The following is a 16,474-nucleotide window of genomic DNA, read 5'->3' as shown; positions in this document are numbered from 1 at the left end:
CTCAGCTGGTTACCTCTCTCACACTCCTCCTCTCTGACCATTGTACGACAGACCAAACCATTTTAGGGAACGTTAGAACATGTTTTCGACCACTGTGTTTAGATTAAGTCTATTTTGACAAATCATCCCAGCAGATGATTTAACAGTGAGAGGGCCCAGCACAGCACCCAGTCCAGGGCCCGATACATCTCACCGGGTTTCTCACTTTTTCCTGCTAAAACACATTTTCTCTCCTTCCTCTGCCCTCTGCGTATGGTTCTTCAAAATAGAGGAGAGAAAATCAACATGTCTAACCTCGCAATGGGTTAACTTGATGCACCGACTATGAATAACTAATACAGGCGATAAAGCTCTGTTCATTAAGCGCTAATAGATCAATGGCACCCCCTGCTGACCACATATAGTCAACACTAAAGAGACATGCAGCCTCACGGTAGATGAGTGATCAGAGTTGCAGAGATAAAAAAGAGAAGAGGAAGACTTGAAAATACATTTGGGGTCACAGACTAATATACATAATTTACTTCCTTAATTATCCTTAATACCATCAGAGCTGATTGATTAGACTGTAAACTGTCGACAAAAGACAAAGTCTTCACTAAACTGTCGACAGAAGACAAAGTCTACACTAACTAAGGCTCATAGCCTATTTCAAAATGATGTTACTTAAGAGAAACATGTACTCACACTTACATTACAATTTCTCTCCTTTGTTTTACTGAGCAGCAGTTCACAATCAACAAGCCACAGCATGATCACAGTGATCCTGGAAATGTCTGAGTAGTTCAGTTGAATATACAAATGTTATCAAAATAAACAAAATAACAAAATGAACAAATATAGCTCAATATTAGATAATATTAGCAATGAATTTAAACTCAATTTAAATGAAAGGTTTATGCAATCAGACCTTTCATTTGAACGGTTTTATGCGTTTCAGCAGCTCTTTTACAAATTTGGGAATCAATAATATTTACAAAACAACCCGATTATTATTATTTTTTTCGAAAGTATTTCAATTATAAATCTGAAAACGTCGCACAAGAGGATTTATTACAAGAACCGATTTTTATACCAACAGTAATAGTCCTACTTCAAAGAGGGAGACAACAGATGGCAGAATTAGTTAATTAATGTGTGGCGACAACAAGTGACAATTGTTTCGAGGGGAAGCCCCCCAAGCTTCTTTCTGTCATCAGAAACAAGGAAGAGGAATGAAAATCGCCGCCTCATAATCATAGAAGCAAGCAAGACGAGCGGTTTATAACAGTAAAACACGCAGCATACAATGGCACAGCTTCAGAATGTGTTTGCTTTCGTTGTCTTCATTAATGCCTTGTGCGTTTTTGGAGAAGGTTTTGGACATGGCGTCTGTACAGTCGTGGGAGACTCCGCCAATTTGTCCGCGGGTCAGCCCTGCACGGATGGCCAACTCAAACTCAGTCATCGTCGGCTGAAAGATGACAGTAACAAGCCGGTGGGAGCTTTTGAGAAGGGGGTTTTGGAGCTAGAAGAAGACTACAGAGACAGAGTGAAACCAATTTCAACCACATCTGTCGTCTTAAACAACGTCAACTACAACGATGCCGGAGTGTATGAATTCACTTGTGGTGGCTCCATGGATGTCATCCAGCTGGATGTCGTTGCTCTTTCTGAAGTTCTGGTGACTGAGGGGGATGAAGGCAAACTACCTTACTATTTCCTCACTGCAGGCGAAGTTAATGTGAGGATTATACACTGGGAGAAAAACGGTGAGCTTGTCTGTAAGATGGATCTCTCCTCCCGTAAGGTCACATATGGGACAAAATTTAATGGAAAGGTGTCTGTGTCACCTGACTGGTTCAAACAAGGAGACCTGTCCCTGAATCTGAAGCGAGCTGAGCCGCAGGACGAAGGTGTTTTCTTCATCAACCATGAAGACAAAGTGAAGATGGAAAAGGCCGCTGCTGTGAAAGTGAGGGTCCAAAAGAGGAAGTCTGGATGTGTGAGTATAAATAATACATTTCAACATATAACTTGTAATAAGTAAAATAAAGTCCTGCATTTAAAATGTTATATTATATGTAGCGACTACTTTTCTGAAAGGCCGCTTAGAGACTTAGTAGGCTCTTATCTGTGACATGTCCACAAAATCATAATGAAGTCCAGATGATGTTTTTACTGCAGTTTTTTAATAATAATAATAATAAAAAAAAATATTATCTAAATTTGAATGAATTCTTCCATTTCTTTTTTTGTCTTTTCGCCGCCTGGCAGCCCCCACAAAGCGCCACTGGAGAGAAAGCGATGGGAACATCGGGCACCGTCTGCATTACAGCCTCTGTGACGCTTCTGCTTGTTGCACTTGCCGCTGGGTTTGCCTGGTGGATGAAATCCCAAAAAACATCTGGACGCAGAGATGCGAGACCTTCGCAAGATGTGGAGATGGACAATAGTTCTGAATCTCAGGCTCCTGTTTTAGGGTGAACTTAAATGATTGAGTATGTTTGTCATGTTTGTTTTTTAAATGTTCTTAAAATGAAATGTAGCCTAAAACACGACTTTTATTTCTGCAACTCATTAATGTAAATTAATTATTGCATTTGAAATTTAAATTGGATTAGACTAAACCGATTAAAAACTGAAACTGAAAACAGCTACAGCTTTAAGAAAATATGGAAACATTACCGTAATTACAGTAACATAAAACCAACAAACAGCCATAAATAAACTTGAAGAAAACCTGAAATATTAAAGCGGATTTCACACATATTTAATTGAAAATTATTATTACACTTGTATATTATTACACTTGTAAAGCAAATGTTTACATGTGAAACAATTAAAATAGTCATTTAAAAGTGATCATTATTGCTAAAAGAAGAGGCACGCCGTAGAAACGAATGTGACTTTTATCATTAACATGAACAACTTCACAGAAATCAAACCCGATTTTTATAATCTTCATCATTAGTCAAACATAATAACGCCGTGTGGATATCGGGCCTCGCGCAAGAGGCCGTACGAACAAATCCCTCTTATTTCCGTTCATAAATCCTACCATTTGTTTTTATCTTATTACCATTTAATTCTGGGATGCACCAGTGGTTGCTTATGTTTTACTCTTTTTATAGATCAGAAAAAAAACTTACGAGAGGTCGAGAGCAAGCTAAGAAAAAAAAACCATCTCGCTTTCACAGCTCACAAATTGTTTGTCCAACACAAGAAAACTTAAGTTTTAAATGTGAGGAAACTAAAAAGCGCCTGAATATCTAATAAGCAGAGGTAGATTATGTTTCAGAGTAATTATGATAATTAGGGTATGGGTATTAGATTCGTGGACTAAAGAAATACTGTTGGTCGATTGATCTAATTGAGGACTATAATAAGTTATTTGACATTACGTCAATGTCATTACTGCGTAGGCTTTTTTTCTTTTGGTGGAAGGGATTGAACACAGAACACCCGCCTTTATATATTGTTTAGGTGGAGATAACCATATGTTAATAACAAAGAATGGGCCACGCACCTCTATTTTAAGAACAAATGGACATTTTCCATGGAGAATACCACATTTTGATTTGAAGAATCACACACAGAGAGCAGAGGAAGGGGGGGCGGACTAAACGTTTTGGCGCTAAAAATTCTTAAATTTGATTCCAATTGTCATAGTTACAAAATGGATATGGACAAGATGTAGATACACAACTTTAAAATGTAAGATTGTACAAGTTAATGAAACGGTCACAATAAAAGACCAGGGATAGGACAAAGCTCACTGTCTTTGCAGCATGTGCATCTGTGTGATTGTGTCAGAGCATTATATTGTCCATTTTCACCTACTTTTTTCTAGGTTCTTGAAACCTTTTTATTGTTTGATGTTGATTGATGCTAAAATGATGCAGACTTGTGTGTCTTCCTCTGTATGTCTTGGGTTATATTTAATTACATATTGCCAAGTATGATTAGTGTCCACATCAATACCTTCTCATCAGTTTGACAGGATTTATGGAAGGCAAGCAGCCACTGACCATCCATATATCCTTTCTATAAATGTAGGACTATAATAAGGGACCCATTTAACAGTTTGTCAAATTCATTACTGCCTTCTTTGGAGGCATCTCTTTGATTCCTGGACTGGACATATGCAAGAGCATTTTAACACAGCACAACATCTGTCTTTATATCTAACATCTTGGGCACAGTGCAGCAAAGTTACAAAATTCAGTGGAAAGTACCATGCACACATTATGGTGCGTTGCACCCACAGCTGCAGTGTTTGGGTAAAGGGTGTGATATTGTGATTCTCTCTCTCTCTCTCTCTCTCTCTCTCTCTCTCTCTCTCTCTCTCTCTCTCTCTCTCCCCCTCCCTCCCTCCCTCCCAGGCATGTATTCTTGATTACACAATAAGCACAAAAATCACAAGAACCAACCCACAATATGGATTACCATGTCTACAATTGTAAATGTTACTAAATCTGTCTTTATAAATAGATTTTGGTCCAGATGTTGATCTTAGAGGATGGATGGTCCAGCAGTCAATTGGCAGGGTGAAAGACCTGAAAAGATAAAAAAGACAACATAAGATAGTAAGAAGCTGTGGTGACAACAGTAACAGTTACATTCAAAACCTATAATACACAAGCCATGCAGTAACAGTTATACTGTCTTATTACACACATCTTTAAGGTGTTACTTTTAAAGATAGCAGGTAATAGTGAAATTAAATGGCTGCGTTTACTACATTGCTACATTGTTTACTGGGGAATACTCATTGCTTTGAGCAGTATTAGCAGATTGACCTGGCCAAGTGCCAGGGATTTCAGGAACCAACCAACCCCGGTCAATACAAGCGTAACCATAACAAATGCTGCTGTTTGCCGACAGTGGTCGAAACTCCCATTCCTTTCTCTTCAGTCAAGATCTTTATCTTCTACACGTGTGAGGAGAAGGTGAAAGAGGAAACAAAAGAGAAATCATATTAAAAACACAGCTGTCTTCTTTAAGGAATCCATTTCATTATAAATATTTAGATTAAGAGAATAAATGCTAAACACATGTGTTTAGGTGGAGGATTTGCTGAAATCAAGTTTGAAGCATATGGCTAGCATTCACAAAGTTAGCCGCAAACTACAGCTGTTTTTATATCGTTTATGTTGCAGCCAAGTACTAATTTACAAGCAGGACTGTAACAGTGTCTTAATTCACCTTCACAGTCCACTGGTATGTTTCCTCAGTTGCTAAATAAACTAGTTGCTACTCTCATGCTGTATACCACACTGGACAGTTTTCTTCTCTCGAAGCTTTCACAGCTCGTTTCTTACTGACTCGAGAGCACCACCTGGTGGTGGAATTTATGCAATGCTTCAGTCATGAATGAACCAACTGCAATGCTAATTAATCCATTAAATGAACTAAATTACTCACACAAAAAAATACAAACTTACAGGATGGTTCTGTGGCATTTAAAAAGCACAGATCTAAATATACTATATTTCTAAAAATACAAGTAACATTTTTTATTATTATTGAAATCCAACATAACTATCACAGTCAAATCACATGTCACAACTCTTCGTGTCCCTTCCTCTTCTGTCTCTCTTTGCTTTACCTGTTTTTCTCCACAGTGAATCTAGCCAGGGAATTGTTGGACGTGTTTGTTTTTGTGCAAATAAATATTTATTAAATTATGGTCTGCTTGCCTCTGATTTATTGTAACACCACACACTATTAGAATAACAAGCAATGTATGTGAAATAATTCCAATGTGAAGTTTTTTGCTTAACATACAAGTAAAGACAGAGATCACATTAGGTTGTATCTAACCCTGTCAAAGAAAGCATACATTACATAACAAAACAAATGCATTTTTCATATTCTCCTGGGAACGCTGACAAACAGTTAATGTTAAACACAGAAGCTGTGCTTCTCTAAAAGAAACTTTTTTTGAAACTGAGTGGTGGTGGAGAGTGGTGGTGAATTACTCTAACCCCCCAAGAGAATGGAATTGAACAAGCTTGAAGAAATAGAGGGGGAAAGTAGAGCAAGTATTGTGTGGTGTGGGGACTTCAAGTGAGAAAACTGAGTAACGGCCAGAAAAATTGTTGGATTAGAAGAGCTTAGTCTGTTTAAATGATGGGAGTAAACAATGATAGATGTTAAGGAATCCATATTGAATCTTACATTGGTTTCAAATAATATTGCTCTTATGTGACTGGAGTGTGTACCTGAAACAAATGTTTTGTGTTGTAAAGGAATTTCTGAACAGAAGAACAATTCAAGTAAAGGTAGGATCTGAAATGTCTGATAAGTATGAAGTTGAGATCGGCATGCTGCAGGGGAGAGTGATTGGTCCCATCCTATTCTCTATTATGATAAATTACATCTTTGGAAATCTATCACTAGATATGGGATGGTCATTATTTGCAGATGCTGGGGCTCTGTGGAAAATAGGGAGGACTATAAATCATATAATAAATAAACTGCAAGAAGGAATAAATCAGGTGGAAATGTGGGGGAAGAAATGGGGTTTTAGGTTTTCAGTTGAAAAGACTAAAATAGTGTTCTTTACTAGAAAGAAAATTAGAAATACTGAGTTGAAGCTATAGCCTATGGAGGAAATCTAGAAACAGCAGAATCTTTTAGATTCCTTGGAATTAATTTGGACTCCAGATTAACATGGAGGGGTCACATTGAGAGTATTGTGGACAAGTGTAAACCAGTCATAAATGTAATGAGGTCTCTGGCAGGGTTGGACTAGGGAACAAATGTAGCAGCACTGAAATAAAATAATAAAAAAAGACAACAATGTTTGTACCTGATGATGTACATCTGAACAATATGTTGTAAGTGAACATTTTAAATAAAAATTGAGAAAAAAAATTCACTGTAATATTCACTCATAGAAGTGCCATTATCAGTCGGTAGGGGTTGGATTTGTTTAACATTATTACAATTTATTTTAAAAACAATAATATTAAAAAACCGCAAAATACGTCTGTACCTGATGATGTACATCTGAACAATACGTTGAACGTGAAAATTTAAAATAAAAAAAAGGAAAAACAAAAATATTTCACAGTAATTATACCAACACTGAAGCCTCTGAATGGCCCCTTTCCCAAGTTTTCTTGGGGACCTAAACATTTGTTTAAATAACATGATGGAGGGAATGGAAAGAACAGGGCTAAAAAGGGTAATGTATCAGAGTATGGAAGAATTAGATCGGGCAGGAAATGCTAGAAGAACTGGGCTGATGGTGAGAATTTAACAGCCGGGTGGTGGTAGTAGTAATTTAAATCCACTAGATGGCAGTAGTGAAACATATAGTGGATGCAAGCTGCTGTCAAACAACAACAACGAAGAAGAAGAAGAAGAAGCTGCAGCTTTAGCTCGAAGGGAGCGAAATACACATTTTTTCGGCTGAATTGGACCAAAATAACAGGTCAGTAATACACCTGACAACCATTAGATCGTCTATAAGCACAAGGTACCTATAGGTGTGTGTGTTTCTACAGTCGATAAATCGTGTCAGCTTTGAAGCTAAAGTTAGCTCTCCTTAGCTCCTGAGCCATCGTAAACATTAGCAGCTGTTTAAATGCGTCATTTTGGGAGCAATTTGAGGGGTTGCTGTAAATGTATAAAGTGTAAATATGAATTTCCTTTTCACTATTGTGTGCTGCTGCAGCTACACTTCTACGGTCATGACATTCCTGGAAAAGTTATGCAATTAGAAAAACAGTTTTCCCAGGCCTGGAAATGGTTTGGAATAAGTTTTGAATTAGGAATGACCCTCATTCATTAGCAGCAGCTCAATCAAAATTAAAATATAATTAATAAATTAGTAACTTAAAATGCAGTGCCAAGTCAATCAATCAGTAAAACCAAAGGCAATAAAGTCAATCATAAAATCATAGTCAATCAATAGGTATGTAGTAATGTACAATAATAAATAATAAGATCTTGGGCCAAACACTTGCTCTGGGATGTAATTGTAAAATGCATTCATCATTTAGTGAGATCAAAGTGTCAAAACACCCTTTAGCAAACCTTTGTTAAACTACTAAGTCGTGGGAATGGGGTAAAATGTTATGGAAAAGCTTTGAAAATTCAATGGTAAACATGTGTGGGAACCCTGGATCTTGGGCCAAAAGTTTGCTCTGGGATGTGATTGCAAAATGCATCCATCATTTAACTCTGTTAAAAATGTACCTGGGGGAGGACCACCAGACCCCCCCTACTATTTGACTGTCAAACCCACATCTCCTTAAAGTACTTTGGCGTTGGGGTCGTCCAAGGTTTTCTGAAAAGTTGACAGCTCTGGTTATGATGTTCAACAAAAAGCTTCAACAAAGCTCTTCAACTGAAACAGATTAGGGATGGGGGGCAGGTAATAACCCAATACTGTTCCCTACAATCGCTATGTGGACCTACCTTTGTTAAACTACTTAAATTAAGTCATGGATATAGGGTAAAATATTATGGAATAGATATGGAAAATCTTTGAAAATTTAATGATGAAAATGTGTGGGAACCCTGTTCACTATCAGACACCAACATTTTGAGGCTATTTCTCAACCCTAATCTGAAGCTAAATGTTTACTAAAAATGATATTTTCTTAACTTTGTCTTTAAGAAGAAGTGTTGTTTGCAGGATTCACACTGCTATAGATCATGGTTGTTGTTAATTTAACGTCATACAAGTCCAAGTGAAAGGAAATAATGTAAAAACAGTTTATTTGATAGCTTAAAAAAGGTGTCATGATGCTGTTTTAGTCAGTTTACAGGGTCAATTACCCACAAAGTAAAGCTATCTGACTATACAGAAGGAGATAAATGATAATATATAAATATAATGTTACACAGGCCAGAGTCTCAACTAGTTTTTAAAGTATTTTCACCACTTTATCACGACTATGGCTGCAACTATTAACACTTTTCCTGATCCATTAGTGGTTTAGTCTATAAAATCGTCAAAAATGTCTTTCACAGTTTCCCCAAAAGCACAAGATGGCATCCTCTAATGTCCTCAAAAACAACCCACAACCCCAAAATATCCAGGTATTCGATTTAGTGTCAAAGAAGCCAAAAATAAATCAGAAAAATATTCACATTTAAGAAGATGGACTCAGATTCTTTTGAATATTTTGTCTTGAAAAGTAATAAATTAAATATCTATTAGATTAAGCAGCTATTTGCTTCAGCTGTATCCTTCATTAGGCTCATTTATCACAAGCTGAACACTGTTCAAAATTTACTTTGGCACTCTTAAATGGCTCTATCTTGCAACTTTCTCTGTCACTGGGGAAAGAGGGGAGGATATTTTGCAAGAACTCACGAACACATGCCCTACCGTATATTAGTAAGTACAGATGTTTGTGTTCAAATGTAGAGAGTAAAAGTAAAAGAAAAGTCAAGTAAAGTACAGATACCTGGAAAATCTACTTAAGTACACACTGTAAAAATTAAATAAATTGTTGACTCAACTTAACTTAGTCAAGTCAAATAAATGTGTCAACATAAGGTGTCCACTCGAAGAAATGTGTTGATACCACATATGTTTTGTTGACTCAACTTAGTGTGTCAAATCATTTAAACTTGAAGATTAATTAGGAGAATAAAAAATGATGTTTGTTGAACTTATATTGTCAAATTCGAATAAAGTTGACTCAACATGAGTTTCTATAATAGCGTTAAAACTGCATAAATGCGTTGTGGGAAAGTTAGTTGAATGGATTGTCATGAGTTTTCAAGTCTTATTTCAAATAGAAGTTGTTGTAACTCGTTTTACTTTGTTGTATGAGCCAGTGAGTTCACTCAGCATGATTTGTCCATCTGACTTAAACCCCAAATCCTTTTTTACAGTGACGAAGTACAAACACATCTCTCCTTGGTGTATGTAATTTCTTTTGTTGTAAAGCACTTTGAGATGCATTTATTTTATGAAAGGTGCTATACAAATAAATAAGTCATCACTATCATTAAAGTTATCAGTATTTAATCTTACTCTAATTCACCCAATTATGTTTTCACACGTTATGTAGGATGTTCTTGTGAGCTTGTCTTATCATTTAGATTTATTATTCTGTGACTGGAGTACATAAAACCATAAATAAGGTTTAAACATTATCTCTTGTCTTCCTACTCGATCCGAAATGCAGGTACGCTGGAATTTTCTGATACCCACTCGGACATGTCCTATGTCTTCATCAACGACTCGTCGCAGACCAATGTGCCTCTGCTGCAGGCCTGCATCGACGGAGACCTGCCGTTCGCCAAGAGGCTCCTCGAGACCGGATGCGACCCCAACATCCGCGACAACCGGGGTCGCACCGGCCTGCACCTAGCCGCCGCCCGAGGCAACGTGGACATATGTCGCCTCCTGCACAAGTTTGGGGCCGACCTGTTGGCAACAGATTATCAAGGGAACACGGCGCTGCATCTGTGCGGGCATGTGGATACCATACAGTTCCTGGTGTCCAACGGGCTGAAGATTGATATCTGGTAAGAGATTTAAAGCTCTTGTGTGATGTACTGTTCCTGTCCCTGTTGCTGTATTCCCTTCATTATCAATTAATCGGCAGAATCTACAGTGAAAAAAGTTTGTTTAAGGTGACGTCTTCAGATCAGTTTGTCCAAAACAGTCCAAAATCCATAAAGATTCAATTTACTGTCACATCAGATGAAGAAAACAGCAAATCTTCACAAATAACTGGGCACACTTTTGACTTTTTTAGCCTTTAATAATAACTAAAAACTGACCTAATGGATAGACTATGGTTGACTCATTAATGATGTATGTTGTACAGGGAAAATAGAAAAACAGTGGGTTCACTGGTGGGTGGTGATTTAGTGTGCTAATCAGAAATATTTCAGGGTATTAGTTGATGTTATGTTTCAGTGTTTAAGAGACCAAACTGTATCAACCCACAGCAGCATACGTGCAAAAGCGCACAGATGACCGGTTGGCAACGACACAAAGTATGAGCACACATCTGAAGATGAAGAATCTGTTTTTTCCACTGGATGGAACAGAGCATTATGCTTTGTTTGACTCTGGGACCAGGGGTGGATTGGCCATTGGGAGTACTGGGATTTTTTTACGCTCCTAAGAGCAAAAAATGCCACATAATTGCAAATCTGAAAGCTTACAACTCACATGTTGCAATGTGATGTGGTCTGAGCATGTAGATCTGCTATTTTCACAATTTTTGATCATTTCTACCTATAATGACTTCCCCTAAATCAGGTCACCAGAGTTAAAGTGTTTTAAGTGTCAACATGCACCTTTCTTCGTGCCCACAGTCCAATTTGTTCATGAAGGACATTGATCTAACAACATAACACATATATAGCCGATACTTTCAGTCAGTGTTTATGGTTTATAATGTGAAACTGTTGAACGAGCAATACAGTTAAAACTAATTCAAGTCTCCAGAATATAAGGGATATTGTTCAGTATACTACTGTTATTAACCCTCGTATTGTCTTCGTTTTTACTACGCACCTTTTGTCCTCCCGAGTCAAATTGACCCGGTCTTGTTCAACTGTTTATAAAGTATGTAGTATAAAATGATCCTCAATTTTTTTGTTTCACCTTTTCAGTGAACTTGTTTCCAACACATTAACATATATTTTACACTTTTTTTTGTAATATATGGTATTTTAGCCCCATTTACATAACAGTATACCTCATTTTTGAGTTAAAAAAAGCAGAAATTCTGAATTAGAGGGGGGGGTTAGAGGTAATTTTTTGTGTGTGTGTGGGTGTTTGTGTGTGTGTGTGTGTATATGTTCATTGTGCTGGAAAGCGCAATAGCGTGACCAATTACACCACTAAATGTGACCGGGTCAAATTGACCCGGGAAGACCACAGGTGCTATAAATTTTAATAAAACACACATAATTTAACAAAAATAGTCATAATTAATTTTACTTGCAAAGAGCATAGTCGGGGACCATCCATGTCATTTTGAGGCAATTATATATAAGAAAACCAAAGTTATGACATTTTAAATGTTGTCTTCGGGTCAAATAGACCCGAAGACAATACGAGGGTTAAGGGCTTGTGTGTTTAAATGTACATCAACACGAGTTGGCACAGTATCTGCGTGTTGTAGTGGGCTGGTCTGGACCAAAAAGTCCAGGGCCGATTTTTTTGTCCCAGTCCAGGCCTGTCTGGGACTGACAGAGTCCGGGCACAGTGAGCTTGGTGAGCCTTACAGCACACAGTGACAGCTCTGATGAAGAGTTTTGGGGACTCAGTAAGCACAGAGATATCATCATTACAGTAATCCTGTGGTTGGCTTGTTTTGCGGAAGCTAGTTTAGTTTGGAGGGATTTTCTTAACTTCAAGCAGCTGACTTACCATCTAAAAAGTCCCTTAAACACCAACAAGTGTATGACTTTCACCCGTGTGACACCTCAAAACTTTTAATAATAATAATGATAATAATAATACATTTTATTCATAAGCACCTTTCAAACAATGCATCACACATCATTAAAGAAACAGAAATACAATGCAGTGTTATCATTAACAATATTCAGAGCCTTTGAACCTGACAGAGGGTCCCTGGTCTCATTACATAACTATCTGGATCAAAGCTGCTTGCTGGTTCTGATCTCATCTGTTCAGTACTTGGGTTTCCTCTTCATCACCGTCCCATGGGACTTTTCTAGTCTTTGAAGCATCTGCAGGAAACAATTGAAACAAACATGATAGAAAAACGTGTATTAAAAGTAGCTCGATAGTAGAGTTGCAACATTGATAAGTTGTAAACTATTAAAATTAATCAGCAACTATTTTAATGATCGATTAATCATTTGGAGCTACTTTTTAAGAAAGAAAATGTTCAAATTCTCTGATTTCGGCCTCTAAAATGTGAATGTTTCTTTAGTCTTCTATGACCGGTTGTGGACGAAACAAAACATTTAAATGTGTCATCTTGAGCACGCACTGCTTAACCTCATTGAGTCGAGTTGGAGGTAGGCAGTGTGTCCCAGGTGTTGCATTAATGTCCCTTTGTGTCGGGACTCTGTTGCCCATTGAATCTGTTCTGGCATCATACCAAAAAGAATAAACAATACAAAGTCACAATCCAGCCACTCATCTCGTCTCCACTTGATAAATAAAGGACAGGAACAGTCCTTTCCCCAAACACAATAAAATATGTACTCATTTACAGGAAATGAAAGTCAGAGATTGCTCAAAGGAACCAGAAAACTGAACTAAATTATCTGAATCTCGAAGGATTTGATTTTGCCTTTGTTTACAGTCTCTGTGGCAGCCAATGTTCAGATTTTAAAAACTGTTGGCTGTCCTTCATTAACAGTAACCACAATGGGTCGACCCCTCTGGTGCTGGCCAAGAGACGCGGCGTCAACAAGGACGCCATTCGTCTGCTGGAGGGACTGGAGGAGCAGGAGGTGAAAGGCTTCAACAGAGGGCCTCACTCCAAACTGGAAACTATGCAGATGGCCGATAGTGAAAGGTAAGCAGTGATAAAAGGCTGATGCACTATGTTAGCTGCGGTAATCGGTGAGAACAAAAGAAAGCGTAGGTGCGAAACATGCTGAAACTGACCAAGGTACTTATCCAAGTCATTCAGAAGGAATGTTTGGTTTCATAGTCTTGTTTTTGTTTGTTCAGCCCTATTGTGTTGTAATGTGGTAACATGAGGGCTGGTATTAATTTAATTGAGCATGTCAGATTTGAACTCGAAGCACCATTCGAGAAAAGCTCCCGTTAAGTAGGAATAACAATAGAGAGTTTATAGTTGAATGGAAAAAAAAGAGATAAGCTCCCTCTTCACCATGACTGCGTTCACCCAACGTTGTACAATGGTCATGGGTCTTACCAGTGCAAAAAAAGAAAAAGCCATGAAACACCACACTATACTTCCAACACTTCAGGGGGAGAGGACTGGAAAATCAGTAGCTGGATGGGTGCCAATCACTGCATTTAACTAGACTAGAGGACAAATCCTGACGCTACAGAAGAAGGCCAGTCCAGGCTAGGCTTTACACTGATTTCATCGGCCGATATTTTGCATTTTATGCAATTAGTGAGATCGGCTGTAATGTCTTAATTCACTGATCCGATCAATGTCGTCATGTTGAGACTTTGCAGATGCTCCCGTTGCATAGATTGCAGATGGCTTGTGTTTTATCTGTCTCATTTACTCCGAAGAAGTTCCACACCACCGACATGTTTGTTTGAATCCGACAGCTAGTTTTGAGCCCTGTCACGAATCACGATGTGACGGACAATAAAGTTTGTTGAATCTTGAATCATGAGCTGTCTGATTCAAACAAACGTGTGGGTGTTGTGGGCAGACAGATGAAACACAAGCTATTTGCAATCTGTGCAACACTAAAGAACCTCGTGGGGAAGCATCTGCAAAATGTTTCAACTGCACAAATGTACCTGGATAGGGAACACGAGGAGGAGCATGCCGAGTTTAAGAAACGCGTGGACAAAGAAGACGTGATCAGATCGGTGATCGGTTTATTTAAACTCTCTAATCGGTGATCGGCCCCAAAAATCCTGATCATGTAAAGCCTAGTCCAGGCCTTAAACTTCAACTTCTTTAACAACCCAGCAAAGTGTTCTATCTGTCTTATCTATCTAATCAACTTTGACATTCACCAGATTTATTAAACTGAGACAAATAATATTGGATTTTTTTCTTTGTGTTCTTAACTACTGAATAAGATACATAAATGTCTAAATCCAGGGTTTTCTGTTTGTTTTTCAGTACAAATAGGTTTAGTTTGATAAAGGTAAATTAATTAATGACTCGTATTGATTTTAGGTGACATGGGTCATTGCTGCGTCAGACTGTCTAGGAGTTAAATTCACTATATTTTTTCTGGCGACCCCTTTTTAACTGTTGTTCATCTGTCCGTGTCAGTGCGATGGAGAGCCACTCCTTACTCAATCCCAACCTGCAGAGCAGCGAGGGCGTCCTGTCCAGCTTCAGGACCACCTGGCAGGAGTTTGTGGAGGACCTGGGCTTCTGGAGGGTCTTGCTGCTGCTGGTGGTCATCGCCCTCCTCTCTCTGGGCATCGCCTACTACGTCAGCGGGGTCCTGCCTTTCTCCACCAGCCAGTTGGAGCTCGTGCACTGAAGAAAGGATGGAGGGGATGAGAGAGAGATGGAGAGACAGGGAGAAATTCAACGATTTGTGTGTTTTTCTTGGTTGCCTAAACAGGGAAACCGATTGTATTGTTAGCAAAAATGTATTTCTTATGAGCAGCGATCCAAAAGAACAAAACACTCTTCCTCAATTACAAAAACAATGAAGTTACTTTAAAAAAAAAAAAAAAAAGTAAGTTTGACAGGTTGTGCAGTGATTAACAAGAAGTCATCCAGACAGTGTCCTCTTCTAATACAATGACTCAAAAATGATGGTCTTGTTTCCATATTGTGTAACATACCCCCCCGCCTCCCTTTCTTTAAAATGAGACCACAGCTCAAGATGCTTTTGAAAAATGTAACGACTCAAAAGTGTGAAAATGATGCACTTGTTTTGTTTATAGACATTTCATTGTACAACATCTTTTTCTTTTCATTCATACTGTACGATCTGTTACAAGCTGTATATTGCCAACGTTTTTTTTTTTATCTTTTCGTTTTCTCATTTGATCTCTCGATTGTGTTATTTATCAAACATCCTCTGTATTCATTTCCGTCGCATATTGTATGTTTTATTGAAATCCTGCACCTTTTTGCTGTCTTTATCCCTTCATCCTTTTCTTATTCAGACTGGAAACTCTTTTATTTTGAAGGCTTACGGATGCAGGAGTGTTGTATCTTCTGCAGATTGGAGAAGCACTAGACTGTGCCTTTTTTGGGAGGAAGCTTCATGTTTCACTAAAGTTTATTAAGACATTCCCACCTGAAGCAGCTTTATTGCGTTCAAATCTACTGTGTTATTGTCAAGCTTCATATTAAGGCACAATGATTACAAACTGTAGGATTATGACAGCAGATTCATGGTTGGTTCTTGTTTTGTTGTATTTTCATTTTTATCTTGATGTCCTTGTAAACCATGTATATTTTATTTCTTGTAGCTTTTCCACTGTTGATTTTTCCGTGTACAATAACAAGTAAACACTAATTTAATGTGGAAAATGAATAAAATCGTGTATGTATGGTTCTAATCAACAAGAGGTCTGGTTGATGGTGTTAATACAGAGCGTCATTTATTCACTTGAAACTAATGATAATTGCTGACGGCTTGGGGAGTAAAAGAATACATGAAGCAAAAGCAACATTACATAATTAGGATACTAAAAAAAGGTAACCATATTTTGTTACAGAAAAAAGACTCAGATTACTGGTAGCTACAGTTCAGTGGCGTGCACAGACTTCTTGAAGGGCAGGGGCGAAAAGAAAAAAAAGGGCACATACAGCACGTTCTCGCCACTGAAGAGGGCACTTTAGCGTGTTTTGCCAACCAGGAGGGCATTGTAGCACATGTTTTGGCT

General features: G+C 38.0%; 1 protein-coding gene across 1 annotated transcript; it reads left to right on the top strand.

The window, feature by feature from the left end:
- The first annotated feature begins 7,333 nt into the window (after positions 1-7,333).
- ankrd46b (ankyrin repeat domain 46b) lies at positions 7,334-16,148 on the top strand. The gene is made up of 4 exons (XM_053343798.1): positions 7,334-7,423; positions 10,140-10,482; positions 13,314-13,472; positions 14,895-16,148. Exons 2-4 carry the CDS (start codon positions 10,172-10,174, stop codon positions 15,109-15,111), a joined length of 687 nt encoding a protein of 228 aa, XP_053199773.1. The 5' UTR covers positions 7,334-7,423; positions 10,140-10,171; the 3' UTR covers positions 15,112-16,148.
- The last annotated feature ends 326 nt before the right edge of the window (positions 16,149-16,474 follow it).

This window comes from Scomber japonicus, chromosome 22 (assembly GCF_027409825.1).
Source record: "Scomber japonicus isolate fScoJap1 chromosome 22, fScoJap1.pri, whole genome shotgun sequence".
In the NCBI taxonomy this organism is placed as follows: Eukaryota; Metazoa; Chordata; class Actinopteri; order Scombriformes; family Scombridae; genus Scomber; species Scomber japonicus.
Note: the sequence above shows the minus strand (reverse complement) of the source record. Positions and strands in the feature narration are given on the sequence as shown.

Coding starts and splice junctions, on each gene's coding strand:
- ankrd46b (XM_053343798.1), top strand. CDS start 10,172: ATGTCCTATGTCTTCATCAACGACTCGTCGCAGACCAATGTGCCTCTG. Junction 10,483..13,313: donor GGGCTGAAGATTGATATCTG/GTAAGAGATTTA, acceptor CTTCATTAACAG/TAACCACAATGGGTCGACCC. Junction 13,473..14,894: donor CAGATGGCCGATAGTGAAAG/GTAAGCAGTGAT, acceptor TGTCCGTGTCAG/TGCGATGGAGAGCCACTCCT.